This window comes from Bos javanicus, chromosome 10 (assembly GCF_032452875.1).
Source record: "Bos javanicus breed banteng chromosome 10, ARS-OSU_banteng_1.0, whole genome shotgun sequence".
NCBI lineage: Eukaryota > Metazoa > Chordata > Mammalia > Artiodactyla > Bovidae > Bos > Bos javanicus.
Genome location: NC_083877.1, coordinates 76,682,746 through 76,708,274, shown reverse-complemented (window position 1 = coordinate 76,708,274; position 25,529 = coordinate 76,682,746). Strand labels below are relative to the sequence as shown.

General features: G+C 44.4%; 1 protein-coding gene across 1 annotated transcript in view; it reads right to left on the bottom strand.

The window, feature by feature from the left end:
* FNTB (farnesyltransferase, CAAX box, beta) overlaps nucleotides 1–25,529 on the bottom strand; it is an 81,184-nt gene that overhangs the window by 19,737 nt on the left and 35,918 nt on the right. Inside the window, exons 3-7 of the mRNA XM_061429143.1 lie at nucleotides 20,084–20,156; nucleotides 17,577–17,668; nucleotides 8,577–8,723; nucleotides 8,407–8,490; nucleotides 2,943–3,029 (exon numbers count right to left, since the gene is read on the bottom strand). Of these exons, the coding sequence (XP_061285127.1) occupies nucleotides 2,943–3,029; nucleotides 8,407–8,490; nucleotides 8,577–8,723; nucleotides 17,577–17,668; nucleotides 20,084–20,156 (483 nt within the window). The remainder of the gene's footprint in view (nucleotides 1–2,942; nucleotides 3,030–8,406; nucleotides 8,491–8,576; nucleotides 8,724–17,576; nucleotides 17,669–20,083; nucleotides 20,157–25,529) is intronic.

Genomic DNA, 25,529 nt, shown 5'->3' with positions numbered 1-25,529 from the left:
TAAGCTAATAAATGACAAAACTGGGCTTCAAACCCAGGCAGTCAGAATCCTGCAAATATTAATAACTACATGCTCCGGACAAAACACACTAAAACTACTTCCTGAAGTCTCAGCAAACAAAAAAGGTGAGGATTTGAAAGTTGGAACAGTCAGTCCCTCCTCTCCCCCATTCCTCCCTTTTCTTTTTTTCTGATTTGCCCTGAGGATGGCTACAGTTGCCCAACAGTGGCAAGCAGGTCAGTGGAAGGCAGCTGAAACTGAAAGCCCCATATTTCTGGCAAGAAGAACCAGAATGACAGAAATTGATGAGGAATCCCAGAAAGAGGAGAGTCAGAGAAGGAAAATACCAAATTCCATGTTTAAACTTCGCTCAAGTTTCTACCTGATCCTGGATCATGTCTGCACTGGACCAGCTGAAAGCAGTTTCTAACCAAGAACTGAGCCAAGAGCTGGGCCCTGCCCACTGCAATCAGCTCACCAAGATGACTGAAGAAAAAGATCAGCACTCTTTAAAGCGATCTAATGACTCCAATTTCTACAACATAACATCACAACATCCAGTGATGTGAGCTAAGTCATTTCAGTCACGTCTAACTCTTTGCAACCCTATGGAACACAGCCCACCAGGCTCCTCTATCCACGAGATACTCCAAGCCAGATTACTGGAGTGGGTTGCCATTTCCTCCTCCAGGGCGTCTTCCTGACCCAGGGATTGAACCCATGTGTCTTATGTCTCCTGCATTGGCAAGTGGGTTCTTTACCACTCGTGCCACCTGGAAGCCATAAGGTCCAGGGTACAAGCCAAACACCACGTGACACAGGCACTCAGGAAAAGGTGGCATGTCAACTCCAAGAGAGCCAGATGTTGAAATTTCCAGGCAAGAATTTTAAAACAGATATTATAATTTTATATTTATCTTTATGAAGAAAAATATACATGTAATGAATGAAAAAATGGGAAATCTCAACTGAGAAACAGAAGGTATAAAAAAGAACCAAACCCAGGCCGTCTAGCTCAAAAGGTTATATTCTCAATGTTTAAACGAGAGCTCCCTTACTATTAAGTATTACATACCAAGTCCTCAGTAAAGGTTGGCCATCATTATGACCAGCCTTTTTAACAATGACGCTGGACTCCATAAGATAATGGAGCAAGGCTTAAAAAATCTGAAGGAATACAATTTATAGTTTTCAATTTAGAAGTCTCTAACCAAATAAACTAGCCATCAAGTGTGAGACTAGAATAAAAATAATTGCAAAATCTTAAAAATCTATCTCCCAAGCTCTCTTCTTTGGGATCTGTTGAAATAAGTGATTCATTCAAATGAGAAAGTAAACCAGGAGAAAGGAGGACTGGGGCTTTAACAAAGCAGAGAAGTGAAAGGAAGCTTCCGGATGCCTGCTGTGCAGCAAGCTGAGATCAATATTTCCAGACTGAAGCAGGAGGGCAGAGGCCCAGGGGTAGACGACTCAAAACACAAGGGCACACACATGTACACAAACACACACACAAAAGAGAACTGATACATCACCTGAACTGTTTGGCCATATTGAGAGTAACTTTATAGCTCTGGCAGAAAATGTGGGAATTAGGAGGTAATGATTAATTCCAGAGGGAAAATAAGTCATACAAAAAAAGTAAATATGATCATAGTATATCATTTCGTTTAGCTGAAAATTGTATTTTCATAGCAGTAAGTACTACTTTCATAAAAACTAAGATATAAAAAATAAAACAATACAGCTTGGATATAATTCCTCAATAGTACAGATAAGCCTACTATACCTTTTTTTTTTTTTTAATTATGAAATAATTGGAAGGATCCAGGAAAGTATAGCAAGTAATATATAGAACATATGTGTATCTAACACCAACCTTTGATTTAGCCATATACATTTCAGGTTTCTTTTTTTAAAATTTTAAACAAATAAACAGTTACAGATACAACTGAAGTCTCCTGAGTACAAGTGTGCCTGTGTGCATGCTAAGTCACTTCAGTCGTGTTCAACTCTTTGCGACCCTACAAACTGTAGCCCACCAGGCTCCTCTGTCCATGGGCTTTTCCAGGCCAGAACACTGGAGTGGGTTGCTGTGCCCTCCTCTAGGGGATCTTCCCGACCCAGGGATTGAACCTGAGTCTCCTGGCAGGTGGGTTCCTTACCCCTAGCGCCATCTAGGAAGCCCAAGTAGAAGTGCAGGCTTTCTGTAATTTTGTTTGCTTTCTTCCCAGAAGTAACTACCATCCTAAACCTGGTGCTTATTCTTTCCAGCATGTTTTTATATTACTACATGTGATTCTTCCCATAAACAATACAGAACTGTTTTGCATGTTTTCAAATTTCCAGTCAATGTGTTAACCTGCATGTTTTCTTTAACATTCTTTTTTTTTTACACTAGTTTAACACTATTAAACACAATACTGTTCTGAGATTCACCCATATTGATATATGTAGCTTTAGTTCATTCATTTTCATTGCTATATTATATTCCAATGTGACTACATCACAACTCATTTATCCATCTCGTGTTTATGAACATTTAATCCGTTTCTAGCTTTATTTACTATTACAAATGAGTCCTATGTCAGTCTCTCTCATGCATGTGTGTGAGTTTCTGGAGGAGTGGAATTTTGGGGTCATCAGCAAGGACGTTTTTGAGACATTTCCAAATTTCTCTTCAAACTGGTTTAAATCCATTTAGACTCTGACTAATACTGTTTACCCAGAGTTTTGATCCTTGCCAATCACATAAAGAAAACTGGAAAAAAGAAAACTTTCAATTTTTGAAATGTAAAATGTACTTTTGAAATGTAAAATCTTTCAACCATAACATGTCTCTTGTAATTTTACATTCCCTTCTGGTTCTTCTGCACTTCCTTTATTTTTCAGAAGTCTTGACTGCCTGCTGTCTAAGAAATGGGACAAGTCCCAGCATCTCTCACCTTGCGATCCATTCAGCAGTGCCCTCAAACAGGTCTGGGGTGATGATGTTGGTCAACGAAGCTACCGAGGCAGCACAGTATGCACTTCTGGAAGGACAGAAATAGACGGGCAAGGGTCACACTCTCAGGAAGAGCTCAGACAAGGCTCACTGAACTTCTTGGGCGGATTGCTCTCTGCCTCATAAGCTGTAATCACCACCTGTCCTCACTCCTGGTCTCCAACCAGGAGCTCCGACATTCCATTTGGATCAAGTTCCTCACAGCATGGTCTCAGAGAAAGAACATGACATTCTATTCTCCCTACCTCCACACAGTCAAATCTACACCAGACAAAATAACAGCCATATCAATTTATGTCAACAGTGAATTCAGCTCTTCTAAAGACCTACAATGCCTCCCAAAATTCCATGCTGCCATTCAGGTATTTCTGAGATGCTCATTCATTCAGCTGTCAATACTGTTCTTAGATCCAGGACTTGCCATGTTTATGGCATGGACACATTAAAGGTTAACCATATTTCTTTCAAACAGACAACCTCCAAAGCTGGCTGCCAGACCATATGGCTGCATAGACCAAGCAAGAGGGACCAGAATAGATGAGCTACTCAGATCCATTCCTTAGACTTCTAGAGCGAGAAAAGAGTTTTGATTTCAAGCACCCCTCCAGTACACGCACACGCGTGCACGCGCGCGCACACACACACACACACACACACACACACACTTTAAATAGAAAAAAGAACATATTCTACTTGATTTGGAATAATTATTGCCATTCCATCCTGCCAGCCCTAATTCTTCTCAGGACACATTTTATTTCAGCTTCTCCCTCTATTATAGAATACATCTACAAACTGTCTCTTCTTTTCCACTATGGGCTTCCCAGGTGGCGCTAGTGGTAAAGAACCCGCCTGACAATGCAGAAGATGCAACAGACGCAGGTTCGATCCCTGGGTAGGGAAGATCTCCTGAAATAGGAAATGGCAGCCCAATCCAGCATTCTTGCCTGGAGAATCCCATGGACAGAGGAGCCTGGCAGGCTACAATTCATGGGATTGCAATGAGTCAGACACAACTGAAGTGACTTAGCACATGGTCTTTTCAAACATCCAACATCTCAGCTTCATTTTATGTTGAAGACAAAACTGTTTGTTCTAATTTTCTTTCCAGATCCTTTATCTAAGGGCTCCTAAGGAATATAAAAGAGGAGAGAGAAGAGTCTGGCTCCCATGTTGTTTAATATGGGCATAATACTGAGTCAAGCACACTGAAGCATTCCAGTGAGCTGCAGGTATTATTCTCCTCCCAGCATTTTAATCAGCCTGCTCACACTGGCCGAAGGCACAGCAGAGGCTGAGTTAAACCAGCAGGCATCAGAAGCATGCAAGAGTCCTTTCTGCCAAGTGTTATCATCCACCGTAAGCTAACTTCGAAAGTCTGACCTAACTCCTCTCGGGTCTTGAGTCTCACAAAGGGCTTCAAAAGTACTTGCTCTTGAATGTGAATATAACCTCTGAGGTAGGGAGGTAGTCAGCAGTGTGGTCTGTTTCATAAATGGAAGACCTGAGACCTGCTGCCAGATCTCACACCGAGACAATGAGTGAGCAAAACACACTTTTCTTGAGCATCAGCTTCCTCTGTCCCTCTGTCCAGTCGTCATACCTCTCAAATTCGTCAGCTGCCCTCTAGCCTCCTGCTGTCACCCAAATCCAAGTCATCCTTAATCTGGGTCAGTTTCCTGTCCAGTCTTCCTCCCTCCAGCCCTGAAACCAGAGGATTTTCACTAAAACACTATAATGCATTCACTTGTTCCTTTCAGTCGCTAAGTCGTGTCTTTGTGACCCCATGAGCTGTAGCCTGCCAGGCTCCTCTGTCTATGGAATTCTCCAGGCAAGAATACTGGAGTGGATTGCCATTTCCTTCTCCATGGGATCTTCCCGACACAGGGATCAGACACAGGGATCGAACCCAGGTCTCCTGCATTGGCAGGAGGCTTCCTCACTGCTGAGCCACCTGGAAAGCCCAATGTATTCCCCATAGAACTTCTAACAAAACACAAATCAGATCATGTCACTCCCTAAAACTTGCCAGTGGCTTCCCACTACCCTTAAAATAAACTCCAGACTTCTCAAGGAGACTGCAGTGCTCCTCGGACTATTCCCAGCCTGGCCAGCCAACTTCATTCTCTGCCTGCACCCCTCTGCACTTCAGCAACACTGACCTCCTCCTTCCCCAAACACACTCTACACTCTGTCGCCAAAACTTTTGCAAACTCTGGGTCCCTATCTTCCCACTACCCTCCCAGAATACTCCAGGTTATATAATCTAGATTAGGAGGTCAGGAATAAATAATTGCTCCTTTCTTAAGAACTGAGGGGAAAGACGGTGCTGGCTACAAGTTGACTTGGATTAGCGGCTGTCCATGGGAGCTGTGAATGTCTGAGTAAGCTCATCTTAGAAACGAGGACTTGCAACAGGCCTGAAATATCAAAAGAGGTTGGTTCTAACCCAGAAGAAGACAGGCTAGCCTCCAGATGTCCCTGTCAACTGCTGCTTCTCTTCAGGTCAAATCCACCTGGCAGCATTCAGGAGAAACTGCTGATGCTCCAGGGCAAAGACAATTAAAGGAAAATCAAGTGAAAAGTGATGGAACTGGGGCACGAGAAACCACGCTGACCAGGGGAACAGGACGCAGCCTGCCAGGTTACATCCATCGTTCACATCTTTAATCTTCTGCAAATGTAAAGCATGGCTCACATGGCAGGATGTTACCAGAGAAAGCATATGGTTGAAGAGCTCTTCAGAAACAAACCTATTTTATTGGAGGAGCTTCCTAGCATTTGTCTGGCAGATATGAATAAGAACACAGAAGGAAACCCGCACCAGAATGAATAAGTTAAGAGAATAATCATATCTGAAAAAGGTAAGCAATGAAATGCCAAACCGATCTTGCCAGTTTTTGCCTGCTTTCACCTATAATCTCAGGAAACCTTAAAAAGCTACATTTGGAGTATCTGCAGAACAGGATGAAAATGTAGTGACTAAAAGGGGAAAAACATTCTTTAAATTTTTTTCTAAAGATGTCAACACAATACTGCTTCTCTTCAATAGTTATATTGGCTTCACTGGCATTGTGATCAGTTGCTAAGCTGCGTCCGATTCTTTCAGACTCCACAGACTATAGCTCACCAGGCTCCTCTGTCCATGGAATGTTCCAGGCAAGAATACTAGAATGAGTTTCCATTTCCTCCTCCAGAGGATCTTCCCGACCCAGGGATCGAACCCACATCTCCTGCATCTCCTGCATTGGCAGGTGGGTTCTTTACGAATGAGCCACCCGGGGAGCCCTCACTGGCATATGCAGTGCTAAAAAACAAAACAAGAGGCCCCAAAAGGAGTCCCTTATGCTAAACTCCACATCACCAAACCAAGACTTCATTATGGTTTCCGCTGTCCCAGAAATGGGATCTTTAACCAGTCAGTCAGGAACCACCTCATCAGCGCTAGTGAGATGCTCTGCTGGTTGACCCCTGCCGTCCCCTCAAGGAAAGTGGCCTTGCAACAGCCAACCCACTCTTTAAGCGCCTGATGTCACTTCCTTGTCCCTGCTCCCTTCTGCCTATAGAAGTCTCTCACTGTGCACAGCTCTCCTTGGGCTTCCTTCCTATCTGTGAGATGGAATGCTGCCCTATTCGAATCAATTTTTGCTCAAATTAGTTCATAAAGTTTTTAACATGCCCCTGTTTATCTTTTAACAACAGATACTGGGGTATTACGACATAATAAGAAACATATATTTGGTCTTTTCGGCACAGAGATCATAAAACTAGTGGAATTTCCTGAGTAATGGGGTGAGAGTCCTGTAATTCATAACAAGCCCCAGCAGGTGACTCCTGGAGGATGGGGGCTGGCTGCCAGAGGAACCAACCATGGGATCAGAGGGTTGGAACTTTCTGTCCCACTCCCCAGAAGACTGAGTTAGTCACCAACGGCCTATCAGTTAATCAATCGTGCCTACATAATGGAACCTCCATTAAAACACTCTGGATGAAGAAGTTCAGGGAGCTTTTGGGGGGATGCACCCAAGTGCCTGTCAGGAGGGTGTCACACCCCAACATCACGGGAACAGAAGTTCTTAGACTCTGGACCTTTCCAGCCCTCATTCTATATGTATGCCCCTTCATGCGGCTGTTCATTTGTGTCTTTATGATATCCTTTATAATAAATGGTATTAGAAAAATGTTCTCTGAGTTCTCTGAGCTGTCCTGAAAAATTACTGAACTGAGAAGGAGGTCATGGGGACCCCCGATTTACAAATCAGGCAGAATTGGTTAACCTGGGAACCCACTACTTGTGACTGCTGTCTGAAGTGCAGACAGTCTTGTGGGACTGAGCCCTTAACCTGTGGGGTCTGTGCTAACTCGGGTACTTAGTGTCATTAATATGAGGATAAACACCCCACATTTCAGGTCAGAGGTGTTGTGAGCAGAGAAACAGTTTTCCATGTACCCAGGTTTCCAGATACCTAGCCTTATTTTATGGTTTGAACAGACAGGTTACAAATAGACAAAAACCCTTCATGAAGGTCTCTGCAGATAAAGGTTACTTCCCTTTATCTGCAATGTGTTTTGTGCTCCACAACCTTCATGTTTTTTCTTGCCCTATATTTTCAAACCAATAGTTAAGCCAGAGTATTTATCAACTCGTGTAGAGGACAACACATTTACAAATAGGCAGTAAGATGACTTTGCTATAGAAACCTCATAACGATTTATTTATCAGACTAAACAATAATAATTTGGTATATATCTCAATGATCCACTGCTTGTGAGAAATGACTAATTCAGTAAATTCCCTAGATGTTTTATAGGGAACCTCCTGCCAGGTGAGTAAACGACTCGCTAGGTACGTCAGACAATTCTTGAGAAAAAAGTATTATTTGAGCCAACTGGTCCCAATCAGTTAATGCCACTGTTTTTCATAGACTCCACTGGCCCCTAATGGTTTCTGCATTGCCTAAAGCAGTTCTCACACAGGTGTTAAACATTCTCAGGCTTTCATCAAATACATTCAGAAAATATTTACTAAGTCCCCACTGGGCATTCTCCTGCCTTCCCATGCCAGGAAGATGAAAGATTATATTACACTATATAGTTATATCTATGGTATATCATCTCATGCCAAACGAATGTTATTTTTCATTTTTAAAACAAAAGCATTTGATTTTGTTTCTGTGTTACTTGTATTTGGCATCTACATAAAAGAAGTCAAGTGACAATGAGCCCTGAGGACATCTATCCCATATTTGCAGGGATTATGAACCATGTCACTGACACGTCTCTCTGTGTGACATTCGGTGAGACAAGGTGGCGATTTCCTGTCTCCTTCCCTGGGTTTGGCATCTCTGATGGCAGATAAGCCTGAGAATCTGCTGATGCAGCAGCCTGAGAAAAACCCCACTCACCTCACGTCCACCTCACCTCCATCATGCATGAGAAAAGAGCCATCGGGTTGCTTCAGCGAGTACAAATACTGGAGAAGCTTCTCTCTGAAAAAGGAGGGAGGTGATGGTCAGCGCAGTGTCAGCAGATGGAAGCCCGGCTGGGTGTCCAGCCCTGCTGGCTTTGGCTGTACCTGTTAATGACGTCATAGGCCTCCTCGGTGCCAATGATGCACAGTGCGTTGACCGCTGCATACGTGGGTGCAAGGTGTGGGTACTGGCCAGGGCCCCCTCCAAAGCCGCCTTCTGGGCTCTGACACAACTCCAGGAACTGACACACGCTAGGCACACGGCCAAAGGGAAAAACAAAGACAGCATTAGTTCCAAAACACTGAATTCTACCAGAGTCCAGGCCTTTCCAAGGCTCCGCCCTGCCCGAAGAGAAGACACACCCTTCCCACCTAGTGAGTATATACTGAATACATCTGTAAAGGACCTAATTCTCCACCCTGCCTCGATCAGCTTTGTAGTTAAGCATGTGCCCAGTTGTGAAGCCAGGAACAGAAGGCCGGGCAGAAACATATAGCCCTTCACAGAACTGGAATGAGTCTCATGCTTCTTCCCATACTTTTCTCTCAATTTTCTCTCAATTTTCCACCCCAGAGCTATGGAACCAGTCCCTTCTCCTTGCCTTTGGGGTAGCTCCGAGGTTTTGCATTTTGCCTAAATCGTGGTGATGCTCAAATTACTTTTCCCCCCACCAACTATGCTGGTCTAGAGCCCTCACATAGGCTTGTCAGAAATATTTAAAGAGGTGCCTTCTCATTCTCGTTGAAGCCTAAGCCCCAGTGGGCTACTGATATTTATTCGTATCACTGACAAGAAACAAGCTTCCAATGGAGTCTGCCTCCATGGTTAGGAGAATGAGAAGTGGGCTTCTGCACACTGAGCTCATGATGGCAGACTTAAGCACTGCCAACTCCTATCACAAGAATGCATGCCAGGGACTTCCCTGGTGGTCCAGTGGCTAAGACTCTATGCTTCCAATGCAGGGGACCCAGGTTCAAACCCCGGTCAGGGAACAAGATCCTGCATGCCACAACTGAAGGTCGAAGATTGTGTGTGCCACAACTAAGACCTGAGGCAGCCAAATAAACAAGCAAATACTTTTCAAAAAACAAAATAAAAGAAAACAAGAATGCATCCCCAGCTGTGGGCTTTTGAAGAATTTTTCAGAAACTCCAGTGCCTTCACTGAGGGAAACTGCTATATTGAGGGTTGGCCTCTAAGCCCTTCCTTCCAAGCATGGCCTCAGTTTGCCCAGAAGTTATCTTCTTGCTCTAGATGAAACCAAGAGAGCCCCTCTTTGTCAGAAGGTCCTCTGAAGTTCATCGGAAAGGAGACCCCAGGAGAGTTCTCAAGCTGTTTCCCCAACATAGCAGGATCCCAGCTTCCTATTGGGACAAGGCCTCAATTAAGAGCATGCGTGCGTGCAAGCTCAGCTGCATCCCACTCTTTGTGACCCTGTGGATTGTATGTAGCCCTCTAGGCTCCTCTCTCCATGGGATTTTCCAGATAAGAATACTGAGTGAGTTGCTATTTCCTTCTCCAGAGGATCTTCCAGATCTGGGGATTGAACCCGCATCTCCTGCATTGGCAGGTGGATTCTTTACCACTATGCCACCTGGGAAGCCCCTCATTTAAGAGAACCAGGGGCAAATCTGAGTTCTTCTAGTGCTCAGACAGCCTTCTTTTCCTGGGCTTTTCCATCTCATTCCTTCTTATCCATGCTGCTAAAGAGATCACACAGTCTTCTTGATCTCAACTAAGACATGAGTTAATGGCTACTCTCCCAGGTCATATTTGATTACTTTTGATTTCAGACCTGCTACATCACCTGGGCAGGGACAGCCATAGAAAATGCTGCTGATTTCCTAGTAGAGTCCTGAAACTGTCATAGGTTAAAAGCAATACACACTCACTTCATGTTCCACCCACAATTTTACTGTAGGAAGCACATAGATTGAAACTAAAGTTGATGATCAGAGAAGGAAGACAATTCTGTGGCATGTTTTTAATAGCAGTTAATTTTTGCAAAGAAAATGAGCTTGTCACTAACCTTTCCCAAACCTTCATCAATTCTTATCCTATTTCCTGGAAACAAATGGCAAAGGAACTCCTGGTCTAACAAAAGTTGGCTGCACAAAAAGTTTTCTGTATCACAAAAACAAAATTTTTTGACTGATAGGAAACAGTACGTGTTAAAAAAAGAAAAGGAAAAGTCATCTAGTTACCCATTCCCTTCTCCAGCTCCCATGACAAAATTATACCAAATGCAATACTCCTGACCCTGTAGCCTAAAGTCTGGAGTAGGCTGGGATCTGAATGTACCAGAGACGTTATTAAATCAACCCTCCACGCCAACTGTCCCCAGCTGACAGGCTACATCTGAGTGACTCCGGGGCTGTGTTGGGGAACTGGGCTCAGCTCTTCTCAACTCAGAGGCACTTCCGAACTACAGAACATTTTGATCCATGGGCTTTCCAACTTGTACCTTAAGGAACTGGCAGACTGACCACGAAGCTACCAGCTGTCGTGGGCGCAACTCCGAGCAATTCTGAAAAGCAAAATGTGAATGACACTCTAACTATTCAAAGGGGGAAAAAAACTTAGCTTAGAGACCAGAAATTCACCAACTTAATTTAAAAAATCACAAGCGGGAAACACTGAGCCAACACCAAGAGGGGCACACTCTGTGAAAAACAAGTATTCATAGATCACGCGTCCGCTCACATGACTAGACAATCCAGTAGATCAGTTTTCTTTTAAGTCAGCAAGGCGTTTCGTTCTCGCTTACATGACAATTTCCAACAAAGTGGGAAACTGTCTCCTAGATCGGGGTTCTAAATAAACCCCAAATGTGTATATTGGAATCACTGGAGGGCTAATGAAGAACACAGAGACCCAGACTTGCTGAAGCAGGAAAGAGCTGGGCCTCTGTATTTTTACAGGGGTCATTCCCAGGTGATGTGGATATACACAAAGTTTGAATACCACAAGTCTTTGCTGTGTAATTAGAATCACTTTGGGGATGTTTAAAAAAAAAAAAAAAACAAAAACCCCAACACCCAGGCCATACCTAGTACCAATTAAATGAGAGTCGCTGACGGTGGGCCCGAGTGGCAATAGTTCTAAAAATTCCCCATGTGACTCCAGTGTTCAGCCAGGTTTCAGTGCTTCTCTAACTTGAGTGTGTACAGAAGCCACCCAAGGATCTCATCAAACTGCAGATCTATTTCAGCAGAACTAGAAGGACCCGAGATTCTGCACATCTAGCAAGTTCCCAGGTGACAGAGATACTGCTGGTCTGGGGACCACATTTTGGGTAGCAATGTGATACATCTGCTCTGTCCAACAGGTAGCCACTAGCCACATGAGGCTATTTACATTTTAATTATATTAATTAAAATTGAGCTCCTCAGTCACACAAGCCGCATTGCAACTGCTCAATAGGTACATGGGACTAGTGGCTGCCACAAAACATAAAACATTTCCATTGCTTTAGGAAGTTCTATTGGACACTACTGCTCTATCATCCAGCTAATAAAAAGTACATAAAACCTCTAAGAGGATCAAGTTCAAAGCAAGAGTATCAACGATTTACTCAGACTTTTAGGGGATGATTAAGGACAGATCTAAAGTGGTTGATTCTGGACATCACTGTCACCAGTGTGGATGAAGGACTTAAAAGCATGCATAGTATGTAAGCAAATCATCAAAACAAGCAGGGAAATCTCTATGGGGAGGAAGTCCAGAATAATATTAAACAAATCAGAAGTCAGCAAGAATAAAACAAATGAGGGAGTTCCCTGGTGGTTCAGTGGCTGGGAATCCTCCTGCCAACGCAAGGGACACGGGTCTGATCTCTGGTCCATAAGGATCCTGCATGCCATGCAGCAACTGAGCCTGTGACCCGCAACTGTAGAGACCCACATGCCCTAGAGCCCATGCCCCTCAAAGAGAAGCCACCACAATGAGAAGCCCGTGCACTGCAACGAAGAGTGGCCCCTGCTGTCTGCAACTAGAGAAAGCCCGCATGCAGCAACGAAGACCCAGTGCAGCCGAAAATAATAGAGAATAAAACAAATGAAACAGATATAAGTAGCAAGTAACGTACTTAGGGATGGCAGGAGTGGGGGACGAACAAAGCATATAAATATAAGGTGGGAAATAACAAGGAACACAGCAGAAAAAGGACCAGAGGTTAGGGTTCATGAGTTGTGAACAACAATGAAAATGCTTCTTAAAAGCATCATAAACACAGTATTGGTCAGAACTATAACTGGTTCAAGACTCTGTTTTCCAACTCAAAGGAAATTGAGAACAGAGTTGTAAAAATGTCTCAATACAGAAGTGATTCCAAGGCTTACTATTACAGAATACCACAGTGAGGGAGCTACCCAGCGAAATACCTCAAGTATACAAAGGATAGGGCTTCCCTGGTGGCTCAGATGGTAAAGAAACCACCAGCAATGTGGGAGACCTGAGTTTGATCCCTGGGTCGGGAAGACCCCCTGGAGAAGGGAACAGCTACCCACCCCAGTATTCTGGACTGGAGAATTTCATGGACAGAGAAGCCTGGCAGACTACACAATCTGTGGGGTTGCAAAGAGTCGGACACGACTGAATGACTTAAAAAATAAAAAATACAAAAGATAATTACACAAATTTTTGGTAAAGAAATGAGAATTGAAGCTACTCTGTAGCAAGAAGAATTTAGTTTAGAGATAAGAAAAATTCAGATTTAAGAAAAACTGAAGTTGGTTATTTTAGAGCAGAGTTTCACCACTGTGGCACTATTGATATTTTGGGCTGGACGATTCTTTGTTGTAGGGACTGTCCTGTGGAGAACATTTAGCAGCATCCCTGACCTCTCCCTACTAGATGCCAGCAACACCTGGCCAAAAATGCCCAGAAGACAAAAGGAGACATAAGCTATCTTCATTGAAAGATAAGGAAACAGATGGATTAAATTTAAAATTAAAAGGAGAGATATTTTAGGAACTATTCAAGGGACAAGCTACTGATAAACTTTCTAAAGGGAAATAAGAAAACACTGGCACCTGAAAATTTAATCTTTGGGAAAACTTTACAAATGGAAAGGTCCTAAAACAATTTTTAAGTTAAAGATAATTTTCAGATCTTATAGAAGCTAAAAGACCTAACTTAACACGGCCATGGTTTCCCTGGGGTCTTCATTTTACTCCCTGTGTTTCATTAAGTAGCTTTCAATAACGAAGCAAGGGATTCTCATTTTTTAAAAAATGCTTCCTTCAGTGCTAAAGTCATTAACAAAGCAAATGTATTTAGTGTGGTTCCAAAATATTCATTTCTTTAAGGTAAACACACATATAAATTTATGGAAACAATCTCTTAAGAAGGGCACACTTGATTCCTATAAATATATTATTATTGAATACATTATTCTTGAACTGAATATATCATTCTTGAAAGGTCTGACACCAGCAGTAAAAGCCTGGCCTTGCTGGCTCTGGTCAGCAGTCACAGGAGCTGACAAAAGCGGTTTGTCCACTAGAGGGACCTCAGCTTGTCACATTGTTCCCAGGACAAATGGAAGCACAAACGTGAACAAAACAGGAAAGAGAAAGAAACCCATGTGTGTGAATGTGCGTGCATTGCACACTAGGTCGGGGAGCGGAGAGAGAGGACAGTAGAAAAATAAACTCCAGAGCTAAACACACCCTCTATGTCACCTTAACATTGGTATAAAGAAGAAGAAAAAAAAACCTGACCACATTTTCAAAGCATTTCTTCTCCCTGTGCAAAATAAATAAAAAGGCAATCTCCAAAATTAGGTAGTCTTTAAAAAAAAAATCCCCATATTTTAATAGAAGTCATTAAGATTTCTCTATTTCTTACTAAAAAGAGTTTATACTCTTATAAGCCAAGCTACTAGGCTCTGTTCATAACAAATATTATTGGCACCTACAATTAATTGCCTGCTAGGCATAAAACAAAGTTCATTATTGGAAAGTCTAGGTAATTCTTTAAAAGCTTGTTAAATCAATGTTCAGAAGAACCACAGGTAAAGTTTTGAAGGTGGGTGTGATACAGAAAATTTCAGTCATGAACTATCAAGGGGCTCTTGCAATCAGGACAAATCAGCTTCTAAATTTTAAAACAGTCTTTTGATTACAAAACAATAGATTCATTGTAGAAATTTTAGAAAATGCAAATAAGATTAGAAAAGAAAAAAATTACCTTTAACCCCATCATCCACACAAATAACTCCTATCATGTGTATATATACATCCTTCTGTTTTTTCCTATGTGTAGAACCACCTTTAATTTTAATCTATAAAAAATGAATCTTTAACTACCTTTTTTCATTTAAATCATGGGTATCTCTATCAAACACACACATTTTTATACATAAATATAGTACAGTATAGTGAAAGTTGCTCAGTCATGTCCAACTCTTTGTGACCCCATGGACTGTACAGTCCATGGAATTCTCTAGGCCAGAATACTGGAGTGGGTAGCCGTTCCCTTCCCCAGGGGATCTTCCCAACCCAGGAATCGAACCCAGGTCTCCCACATTGCAGGTGGACTCTACCGTCTGAGCCACCAGTGAAGCCCATATATAAAAACACACAATTATGTAGATACAAATTTGTAATTGAGGTATAACTGACACGTAACATTAGGTTCCGGTGTACAATGTTATGATTTGATATTTGTATATACTGTGAAATGATCACCATAGGCCTACCGAACACCTGCTAACTTTTTAATTTTTAAGTGGCTGCATAAGATTTCACTGTATGTATCACGACACAGAGACTTCACCTAAACTTTACACTTACGGCATCCCCAACTGTTGATATTTAGGTTGTCTTCAATTGGTCAGTGTGAAAAGCCCTTCAACGGGGTCCTCTCTTCCTAACTGATGTTGTCACAAAAGCTGCTCCAACATTTATTTCCTCAGAAAAGCTTTACCTATACAACACCATAAAGCACCGAAGAATTGATGCTTTGAAACTGTGGTGTTGGAGAAGACTCTTGAGAGTCCCTTGGACTGCAAGGAGATCAAACCAGTCAATCCTAAAGGAAATCAGTCCTGAATATTCATTGGAAGGACTGATGCTGAAGCTGAAGCTCCAGTACTTTGGCCACCTGATGCGAAGAGCTGACTCATTAGAAAAGACCCTGATGCTGGGAAAGACTAAAGGCAGCAGGAGAAGGGGACGACAGAGGATGAGATGGTTGGATGGCATCACTGACTCGACGGACATGAGTTTGAGCAAGCTCCAGGAGATGGTGAAGGACAGGGAAGCCTGGTGTGCTGCAGGCCATGCGGTCACAAAGAGTCGGACACGACTGAGAGACTGGACAACATACAACACCAAGTACAGAACCTAGAAAAAACTCAAAATTGATGCTGATCCAAGTTCTTCCACTTCAGGAAGCCCTTTATCATTTTCCCACTTCAGATCAGTCTACATCTACAGGGGGCCTCCTTCCTGCTCCAAACCACTGTTCCTCTAGGGGGCGTCTGTACTTCACTCTCGCCGACTCCTCCAGAGTCTTCTGTCTTCTCTCACATCCGATTTTCCCGTTCCATCTATCCTGACTGTGTATGTGACGGGTGGGGGGAACTTCCCAAACAACCCGCAACCCCCAACTGGTATTTCAAAAACACACAGGCCTTTATTTTGACAATTAAATTCCTGTTACTGCAGAAACTGTGTCCAACTCTACATCCAGGGCTAGAAGCAACGAGGCTTGCAGCAGCTCTGTGATGTGGAAGACAATGCGTATTTTTCCTCTCCCTCTGAAAGCGCTGTACACATCACAAGGGTTAATGGCCTAATTCTTTATTATCTTTTCTATCCACATTCATCACAAGACACCCTGCCCAGGAAGGCAAGAATGAGAAGTTATTGTTAAGACGGAATGAATGAGACAATGTGTGGTTCTGTTCTTCTGACCTGACAGCGTGACCCAGGCAGAGGGACTGTGGCCAGGGAGGCGCACAGCCTGGCCTCCACGCATCCCGGCACAGCTGCCCCTGCGCACCGCAGGCAGACAAACATGGCTCCAGGCCTCCCTCTGACCCTCTACCTTCGGAGAAGCAGGGGAAGCAGTTGAGGTCAAGATGCTGCTGAGAGAAGGTGCTCTCTTTCAGTGAGAACTAAGGCATCAGAGCCAATTCCTGGCAGCCCCTTCCTACCTCGGGTACCCCTCAGACTAGAGTGATGATCAGTTTTTTTTCTTTAAAATAGAAACTGTGGGGCTTCCCTGGTAGTCCACTGGTTCAGAATCTGCCTTGCATTGCAGGGGACACTGTTTGATCCCCAGTCCAGAAAGATCCCGCATGCCGTGGAGTAACTAAGCCCATGGGCCACAAGTCCTGAGTCTGTGCTCTAGAGCTCACAGGCCGCAGCTACTGAGCCCCCATGCTGCAACTACTGGAGCCCAAGCCCGTGTACAGCAACGAAGACACCCAGTGCAGCCAAAGATAAATAAAATCTTTAAAAATATACATATAAAGTGTGATGAATTTCTAAGGATGAGGAGCCACAATGAGGACACCCTCTGCAGAAGCACTTCGGGAAGAATCTTTTTCAATTAGTTGCTTAGATCTCTAATCATTAATGAGAAGTTTAGGAAAACGGTGTCCTGACATCTGTATACCAAGCCGGTAACATATCCACCGCTATCAAGAGCCATACCACCCCCCAGGCACTGGTAAGGAGGGACTTCCGGGCAGCTCTTTATGGAAAGCAAAGGCATTTTTGTCCACGGGGTTGCCACGTGCTTCCCCACAGAAGCTATTCAAATGTATACTGTACTTTCTGGAAAAATCAGGTTTCTCTGGTGTTGATGAAGACTTTTCTCAAAGACCAGAGCAAGAGCCCAGAGAAAAGGCCACAGAAGAAACAGAATCCTTCTCTTGGAAGTTCAAAGTCTCGTTCTACCCACGAGCACACAACGGGCTTCTGAAGTGGAGGAGTTTCAGGAAGTTACTGGAGGTCAAGAGAAGGGCAACGGTTTTCTTTGCAGCACTCTCGTGTTTTTCATTCAAAATAAACAGAAACTGAACAAAAAGAACCCTCAAACTCAAAACCCAATTTCAGGGGACACCCGGGGCACCCCAAAGCCAGACTCACTCTGTGGCCACCATCTGGGGGATGGGCTCATCCAGGAGTTCCAGGCTATGCAGGATCCAGTAGCAGAGCCATGGGCGGCTGGCATCCAGACACTGCGAAAGGAACAGGGCAGAAAACACACCCCTTATTCAGAATCGTTTCAAGACCCTGCTGACAAGGCGACATCTGTCTCCCTCCCGGCCGCCTGGCAAGGAGGAGAAGGGCCACCTCAGAGGGATGAAGGACACTTTGCCTGGAGGCCTTAGCCCGGAGCTGAAGTGACCATATGTGAGCAAAGGACAACGGGACAAAGGCGTTTAACCTGAACCCAATGGGTCCTTCCCTGACAGGCATTGAAAGAAGCCAAGCAGAGGACTTCTCATACGGCAGAAACTCAAGTGCTACTGTTTTCTCAGTGTAGACCCAAGGAGAGCCACAATTACAGGGAAGGATTTCCTGCATTCACTCATTTATTGATTTAACAAATATTTAATAAGTATCTCCTCAGGCCCAGCACTAGGGGCACAAGCATGAATAAAATTCAGTTCCTTCTCTTGAGGTGCTTGGGTTAGAATGTGTGTGGTTATCTGTAGAGGAGGAGGGCATTAGACAGACACGGAAGTACTAGTGCATTTCTGGAATAAGGCAGAACAAGACAAGTGCATACACAGAGCTGGATAAATGCTATAACGGGCACATGGAAGAAACTGGCTAATTCTGCCTGAGCAGCTGGAAAATGTTTCCAAAGGTGACCTGTGAACAGGTCCTGATCCTAGTTCAAGCCATAAACATTCAAGCATTCAAGCCTAGGCAGGCTGGTAGTATTATTGCCCCAGTTTTATGAATCTAAAGTGTATAAATGGTGTATAAATGAGATCCAGAGAGATGAACTTTTTCCAGATGACAAAGACAGTAAATGTAAGAAACAAGAACCCAGGTTTCTAGACTCTCGATCCAGTGCTCTTTTCCTTGGCCTAAGCTGCCGTCTTCATAAACGTGCACATAAATACGCTTGCTCACCACCTAGGGGCAGCTGGTGTGCTGACAGAAGACGTTGCTATGGGTTTCAGTGCCAGCTCCTTCTCTCATTAGCTACGTGGTGGTGGTGGTTTAGTCACTAAGTCATGTCCAGCTCTTTGTGACCCCCATGGACTGTAGCCTGCCAGGCGCCTCTGTCCACGGGATTCCCCAGGCAAGAACAACGGAATGGGTTGCCATTTCTTCTCCAAGGGATCTTCCTGACCCAGGCAACAAACCCAGGTCTCCTGCTTGGCAGGTGGATTCTTTACCACTGAGCCCCTTGGGAAGCCCCTCGCTAGCTACATGCCTTTGAGAAAATTAATCAATTAATCTTGCTAAGCCTATTTCCTAATCTAGAAAAAAATACCTACCTCCTGGACTAGCTGTGAGGATTAAATGAGACATTGAATGACAAACTTTAGCACACTATTCGGTGAGCTGTTAGCTGTCATGGTATTAACTGTATCAGGACTAACTTGACCCTAACCATCGAGGATTGAATACTGAAAGTCCACAGGCCAGATGTAGCCCGTGGACATGTTCTGTTTGTTCCCTGTAGTGTTTTGTTTGTTTAATTAGAATTAGTTGTAACAGCTACATGTTGAGAGATTCATAAAGAAATCTGAATTTCTGGCTTCATTTCAAAGAACAAGAAGAGATCTGGCAACCCTGGGTCTGCAGTGCTGCTTGACAGCAGCTGGCAGGAACAGAGCAAAAGCATGGTCCTCCGGTTTGCCTCAATTCTGCTCCCCCGACCATCACCCACCACCGCAACCCAGCCCACATCCCTGGCTTATGCCACCTGCTTGAGTCTATAGGCCCAAACCCCTGCCATAAATAATCAAATGCGGGCCAAAGAAAAAGCAAGTGAAAAGCAGAGCTTCTCTGTGGAAAGTGGGGCAGGCAGATTGCAGCCTCTGGTTCACATTTACCCTCTGCCTGTCACTCAGCCCCTAGTCCCAACACCCTTCCCCTCCACTTCTGCTGCCCTCCCCTGAACCCCTCTGTGGACCCCGAGGGCTCTAAGGAATATTGACTTAAAGTCCACTTCATGTCTGAGCATTTTTACCATGTTCAATTGCAGAGTACTTTCTGGGACTTATACACTGGTGCTCTGGCCAGTAGAGAAGTTAGATCTGCTTACAGGGCAATGGGGTGAAGATATCTAGACTCCCTTTTAGCTAATAGTCAAAGAGCATCTAGAAGAATGCACATGAACCCCCCGCAGCCACGATGTGGGTGGAAGGAAGTCCCCCTGCCCCGAGCTGGGGGCTCCAGTAGCTCTGAGCAAGAAGAGACTAGAGCTCTAGTTCTGTCCTTTCAGAAGGAGGCGTCCCAGCTCTGTGGGGCCAGGCGGCTGTGCACCTGGATCCTACCAGAGCCACGTGGACAGTGAGTGAGCCTGCAACAGGCCAAGCCCACACATGCCTTTTACATCAAACAGAAAAAAGAAAAGAAAGATTAAGGCAGATAATCTGATAGAGAGAGCTCCTGGGAGAGAAGTTTACCTCGTAGGCATCTGTCAGCTGTCGGAGGCCTCTTTTCAGATAATGGAAGTGCTTCTCTCTCTGCAAAACAAGCCTGGAAAAACAAAGAGCTTTAGTAAAACTACTCTCACAGCCCCTGCTTCCCCAGTACAGAACACACGTGTGCACGTGGGCACACCTGCACATTCACACCCGCACACGCACTCTCACCTTCTGGTCACCGCCCCCCCGCAGTCAAACCTGTTCAGCTTCCCAGGACACCTACCCCGGAGAAAAGAGGCCAGCCTCTGAATGCCCCTCAAGTGTCTGCAAATCGACAAATGTTTGGGGGGATCCTCTCCCTTGTGGCTGGTAGCTTTGGGCGAGAAACACCACCATAAGCACACTTAGCCAGGCAGCAAGAAACCATCCAGGAAGTTCCTCTGGGGTCCAGCTGAGAACAGATACGTTATGGCTCTCCATCCTGAGCCTCGCCGCGTCCCTGATTTGGTTCACCTCTATTCCAGGCATTTCTTCTGGGGTCACTTTTCTGAGGTCTGAGGTTTGTACTCTGCCTGCTCCTCACTCATCCGTCTGTTACTGTGCTATGCTGAGCTAAGTCACCTCAATTGTGTCCGACTCTGTGACCCTATGGACAATAGTCTGCCAGGCTCCTCTGTCCATGGGATTCTCCAAGCTGGAGTGGGTTGCCATGCCCTCCTCCAGGGGATCTTCCCAACCCAGGGATCAAACTCGCGTCTTTCATATCTCCTGCATTGCCGGGCAGGTTCTTTACCATTAGCACCACCTGGGAAGCCCTCAGTCTATTATTCCCTCCCCCACATCCCACCTTCACGTGCTGCCCCACAGTCCTGGCTGGAGGATAATATCTGTATGCTGCAGCCAGTCGCTCTCCTTGGCCCTGATGTCAGCAGCACTGGCTCTAAGATGGACTGTATCTGCCGTGACCACCTGCACAGGCAGGCCAAGGGCAGGGGGGTGTGTCTTTTGCTGGGTCTTACAGAAGGGGTCTGTTTGTGTGGTTACAGACGGAAAGAAAAAAGCAAAGAATTTGAGACATTCACTGTGCTTGCTGATTCCAGAAAAGAAACGAAAGAAGAAGCATTCTCTTCCCTAGGTATTCAATTCAACAATTGTTTACTGAACTCCCACGGTACTGTGCACAGAATAAGTAGTCTTTACTTCAAAAAGGCTTCCAGTTCAGTACTGGAAATGAGATAAGGACATAAGTGGCTACAAGATGATGAAAAAAAAAAAAAAAAGGGTAGGCTTCATAAAGAAAAAACATATAAAATGTTCCTGAGGCTCTAAAGAGGTTGGGGGAGGCTTCTCATTCAGAAAGAAATGATCAGGGGAGGCTGCGCGAACAGGTGGAACTTGAGGTGGGGGCCCTGGAAGAGGGAGAATGTTTTTACAGGTAGAGGAGAAGAGGAGGTGAAGTGATGGTGGGAAGGCAGTTCAGTCAGAAGAGAAACAACAGGAACCAAAACAGGACCATCCAAGAGAACGTAAGAGTCTTTGTACTGTCTAATAGGAAGCCACAAGCCACATGTGGGTACTGAGACTTGCAACGTGGCTACTGTAACTGAGCAACTAAATTTTAAACTTTGTTAATTTACGTTTAAATGGGTGCAAGTGGCTAACAGCTTTACTACATCCTACAGATGAATATAAAGCATGCAGGGGAACTGACAAGTCAGGGACTTGGCCTGGCTGTTAGCAATGAAAGAGGAATGATCAAGAAGGGATCTGGGATGCCAGCTGAGAAATTTAACTCAATGTAACACTCAAAGGGAACCTGCAGTAACATGGGGAGACTTGGAGGACATTATGTTAAGTGAAATAAGTCAGACAAAAAGATGAATACTGTACAATCTCACTTGTATGTGACACTCTAGGGCTTCCACCAAAAAAAAAAAAAAAAAAGCCCTGAGCTCACAGATATAGAAGACAGACTGGTAGCTGCCTAAGGTGGGAGGTGGAAGGGGATGGCAGTGAAATGGGTGACGGGGGTCAAAAGGTACAAACCTCTAGTTATAAAATGAGTAAGTCATGAAGATGTAATGTGCAGCACGGTGACCTTAGTTAATAATACTGTATTGCGTTATGTGGCAGCCTGAATGGGAGGGGAGTCTGGGGGAGAATGGATACATGCATATTACAGCTGAGCTGCTCTGCTGTGTACCTGAAACTATCACTACACTGTTAATCAGCTATACTCCAACATAAGATAAAGTTGTTTTTAATGTAAAGAATAATACTGCATTGCATATTTGAAAGTAGCTACCAGAGAGGATGTTGAAACTTCTCATCATAAGACAAAAAATTTGTGAGTACATATAGTGCTTAATGGGCTTCCCTGGTGGCTCAGATGGTAAAGAATCTGCCTGCAGTGCAGGAGACCTGGGTTCAATCTCTAGGTCAGGAAGATCAAGAAGGAAATGGCTACCCACTCCAGTATTTTTGCCTGGAGAATTTCATAGACAGAGGAGCCTGGTGGGCTACAGTCCATTGGGTTGCAAAGAGTCAGACACAACTGAGTGACTTTCAATTTCACATGGTGCTGAATGTTAATCGGACGTACTGTGGTGACCGTACTGCAGTATATACAAATACACTGCACACCTGCACACCTGAAATGAATATAATGTTACGTCAGTTATACCTCAATAAAAAAAAAAAAACTGGCACAAGAAACCTTTGAGGATTTTCAGCTGAGAAAAAAGTAACTACAATCATGGCTTTAGAAAAATTATCTGACCCTACTAGGTATTCGGTATGTGTTTACAAACTGGACTGATGAAAACACTTAAGTGGGAATAGATGAAGCAGGAAGACAGGGTAAGACACTGTTAATGTCAACCAGGGGGCGGTGGGGTGGGAGCTAGGTTCAAGAGGGAGCGGACATATGTATGCCTATGCCTGATTCACACTGGTTTGTTACTAAAGAAGGTAAATCTGTAAGCATGTGAAACAGTGAGAATGACTAACCAGAGGGAAGGAAAAATTAACTTTTATGGGAAAGCAGGATGCTGATACACAAAACTGTTCAAAGCATGGTCCAAAGGCTTCTTGGGATGGACCACCTCACTCCAGAGAAGATGCATGTTTCACAGTCTGAGAGCAAGGAAAACCATTTCTGGGATGAGGAATAAATGGTAGGATGTAACAACATTCAGCTTCAGCCTTGAATTTCAGCCAAATCTTCTACTTGGCAGTGGCTCCGAAAGGCTGAAGAGACGGATGCCTCCTCGGCATCATTCCTGACAGCCCTGGACCAGGGCATGGTCAGTGGTCTGGGGAGCATGTGTGTGTTTCTCTCACATCCAATCAACATCATGACCTCAGAGACACACACGAGCTGTGTCACCCAGATTAATCGCTAACATCTGAATACTCACTTTAGCTAACAAGGAAGGTTTGTTCCTGCAATATAATACCAAAATTTTTAAATTTGACTGATGAAATGTTAAATATTGTAATTGTGACAGTAATTTAAAATGCTGATTAAAGTTTCATATCTCTTCTTATGTCCCAGAAGTTCATTCTACGGTGAAGATGTTCGGCCCCAGCCTTATATTGATAAGCTGATTTATATTCTATTATTCACCCACAATGTGTAATGTCTCTATATTAATTAGCATGCTGTGACATAAGATGCTAATTAGCATCCTTTAAAACACTCATTTTCATAGGCAACAATGATAAAATGGGAAATGTCAGATTCCTGAAATAAACCCAGAGCCCTGATGTGTTCTATTTCCACAAAGGAGGAACATTTTTTGTTTTCTACCCACATCTGACCTAAAGACCTATGAATCAAGGGACTTCCCTCCTTTACTGCCCTCCACTGCTGCTGCTAAGTCTCTTCAGTCGTGTCCGACTCTGTGCGACCCCATAGACAGCAGCCCAGCAGGCTCCCCCATCCCTGGGATTCTCCAGGCAAGAACACTGGAGTGGGTTGCCATTTCCTTCTCCAATGTACGAAAGTGAAAAGGGAAAGTGAAGTCGCTCAGTCGTGTCCGACTCTTAGCGACCCCATGGACCACAGCCTACCAGGCTCCTCTGTCCATGGGATTTTCCAGGCAAGAGTACTGGAGTGGGGTGCCATTGCCTTCTCCGTGTCCTCCACTACCATTCCCCAAACACAGCTTCTTCTCAGATTATAACCTCCCAATCTCCCTCCCATCTCAGTAAGGATAAAAGGAAAGCCCAAGACCTCTACTCTTATGGTGGGTGACAAGGGAATGTCAAATGATCAAAGGTCCTCTGGGAACACAGAGGACCTATGTCCACAGTGGATAGAGACTCAGAGAACAACAGGTGAGTCATCACAGTGCAACTCTAACCACAAACCCCTCCTGAAGCCACCGTGCCCCACAGCATTACCAAGTCCCACTACCTCCGGGAAAACAGCCTGTACTGGCCAGAGGGCTCCTTCTCCCCGAGCTGTTTACATAAACAGTGTCATCTGCTAAGCTCCAGCTGCCACTCATGACAAGAGTCATAATTCATTTTCTGAGGTCGGGGCTTTGGGTTAATGCAGAGATTTAGGTTAGCAGTTTGGAAAAAGACTTCTCTGCTTAGCTGATGCTTTCCTTTTCCAGGGAAGGAAGATGAAGAGAATTTTTCCACCTGGCTTTCCCTTTTTCTGACTCTTTTTCTGTCTTGGTGAATCAGAGTTTTCTAGCTAAACTTCTTTTTTAGGGAAATAGGGACAAAAAACAAAGACACAAAGTTAACTGAGGCTAGAAATATTTGTAATGCTCCAGTAACTCCTGCCTGGAGAATCCCATGGACAGAAGAGCCTGGAAGGCTGCGGTCCATGGGGTCGCTGAGGGTCCGACAGGACTGAGCAACTTTACTTTCACTTTTCACTTTCATGCACTGGAGAAGGAAATGGCAATCCACTCCAGTGCTCTTGCCTGGAGAATCCCAGGGATGGGAGAGCCTGGTGGGCTGCCATCTATGGGGTCACACAGAGTCGGACACGACTGAAGCGACTTAGCAGCAGCAGTAAGTGAAAGACAGACTGACCCAGAGACTGACTTGCCAGGAGTCAGTGCGTGAGGAGGCGTCAGGAAGTTGGGAGACATGAACAAGATCAGGCCAGATTTTAGACCCGTAAGCTTCCCACCCAGAGAGAACCAGCCCAGCCAGTGGCCCAACTACTCTACGTTCAGAGATTGTCTAGGAAAAGTACTGTAACATCAATGTAAAATGATGAGCAAACACAACTTGAACTACTGATGAGGAAAGATCGCACAGGGTGGTTTCAGAGAAGCAATCTGTGATTAGAAGAGAAATGCCCTTATGAAATTCTAGTGTGATACATTACAAAACTGGGGGGGGGAGGGAAATGAAGGTTCAAATTAATAAGTTTCTGTTTATAATCCCCCTTTTGGAATTTCTGCCTCAAAAGAGCTTAGAAGGCTTCAACTTGCTAAGCACCAAGGAAAACAAAAGG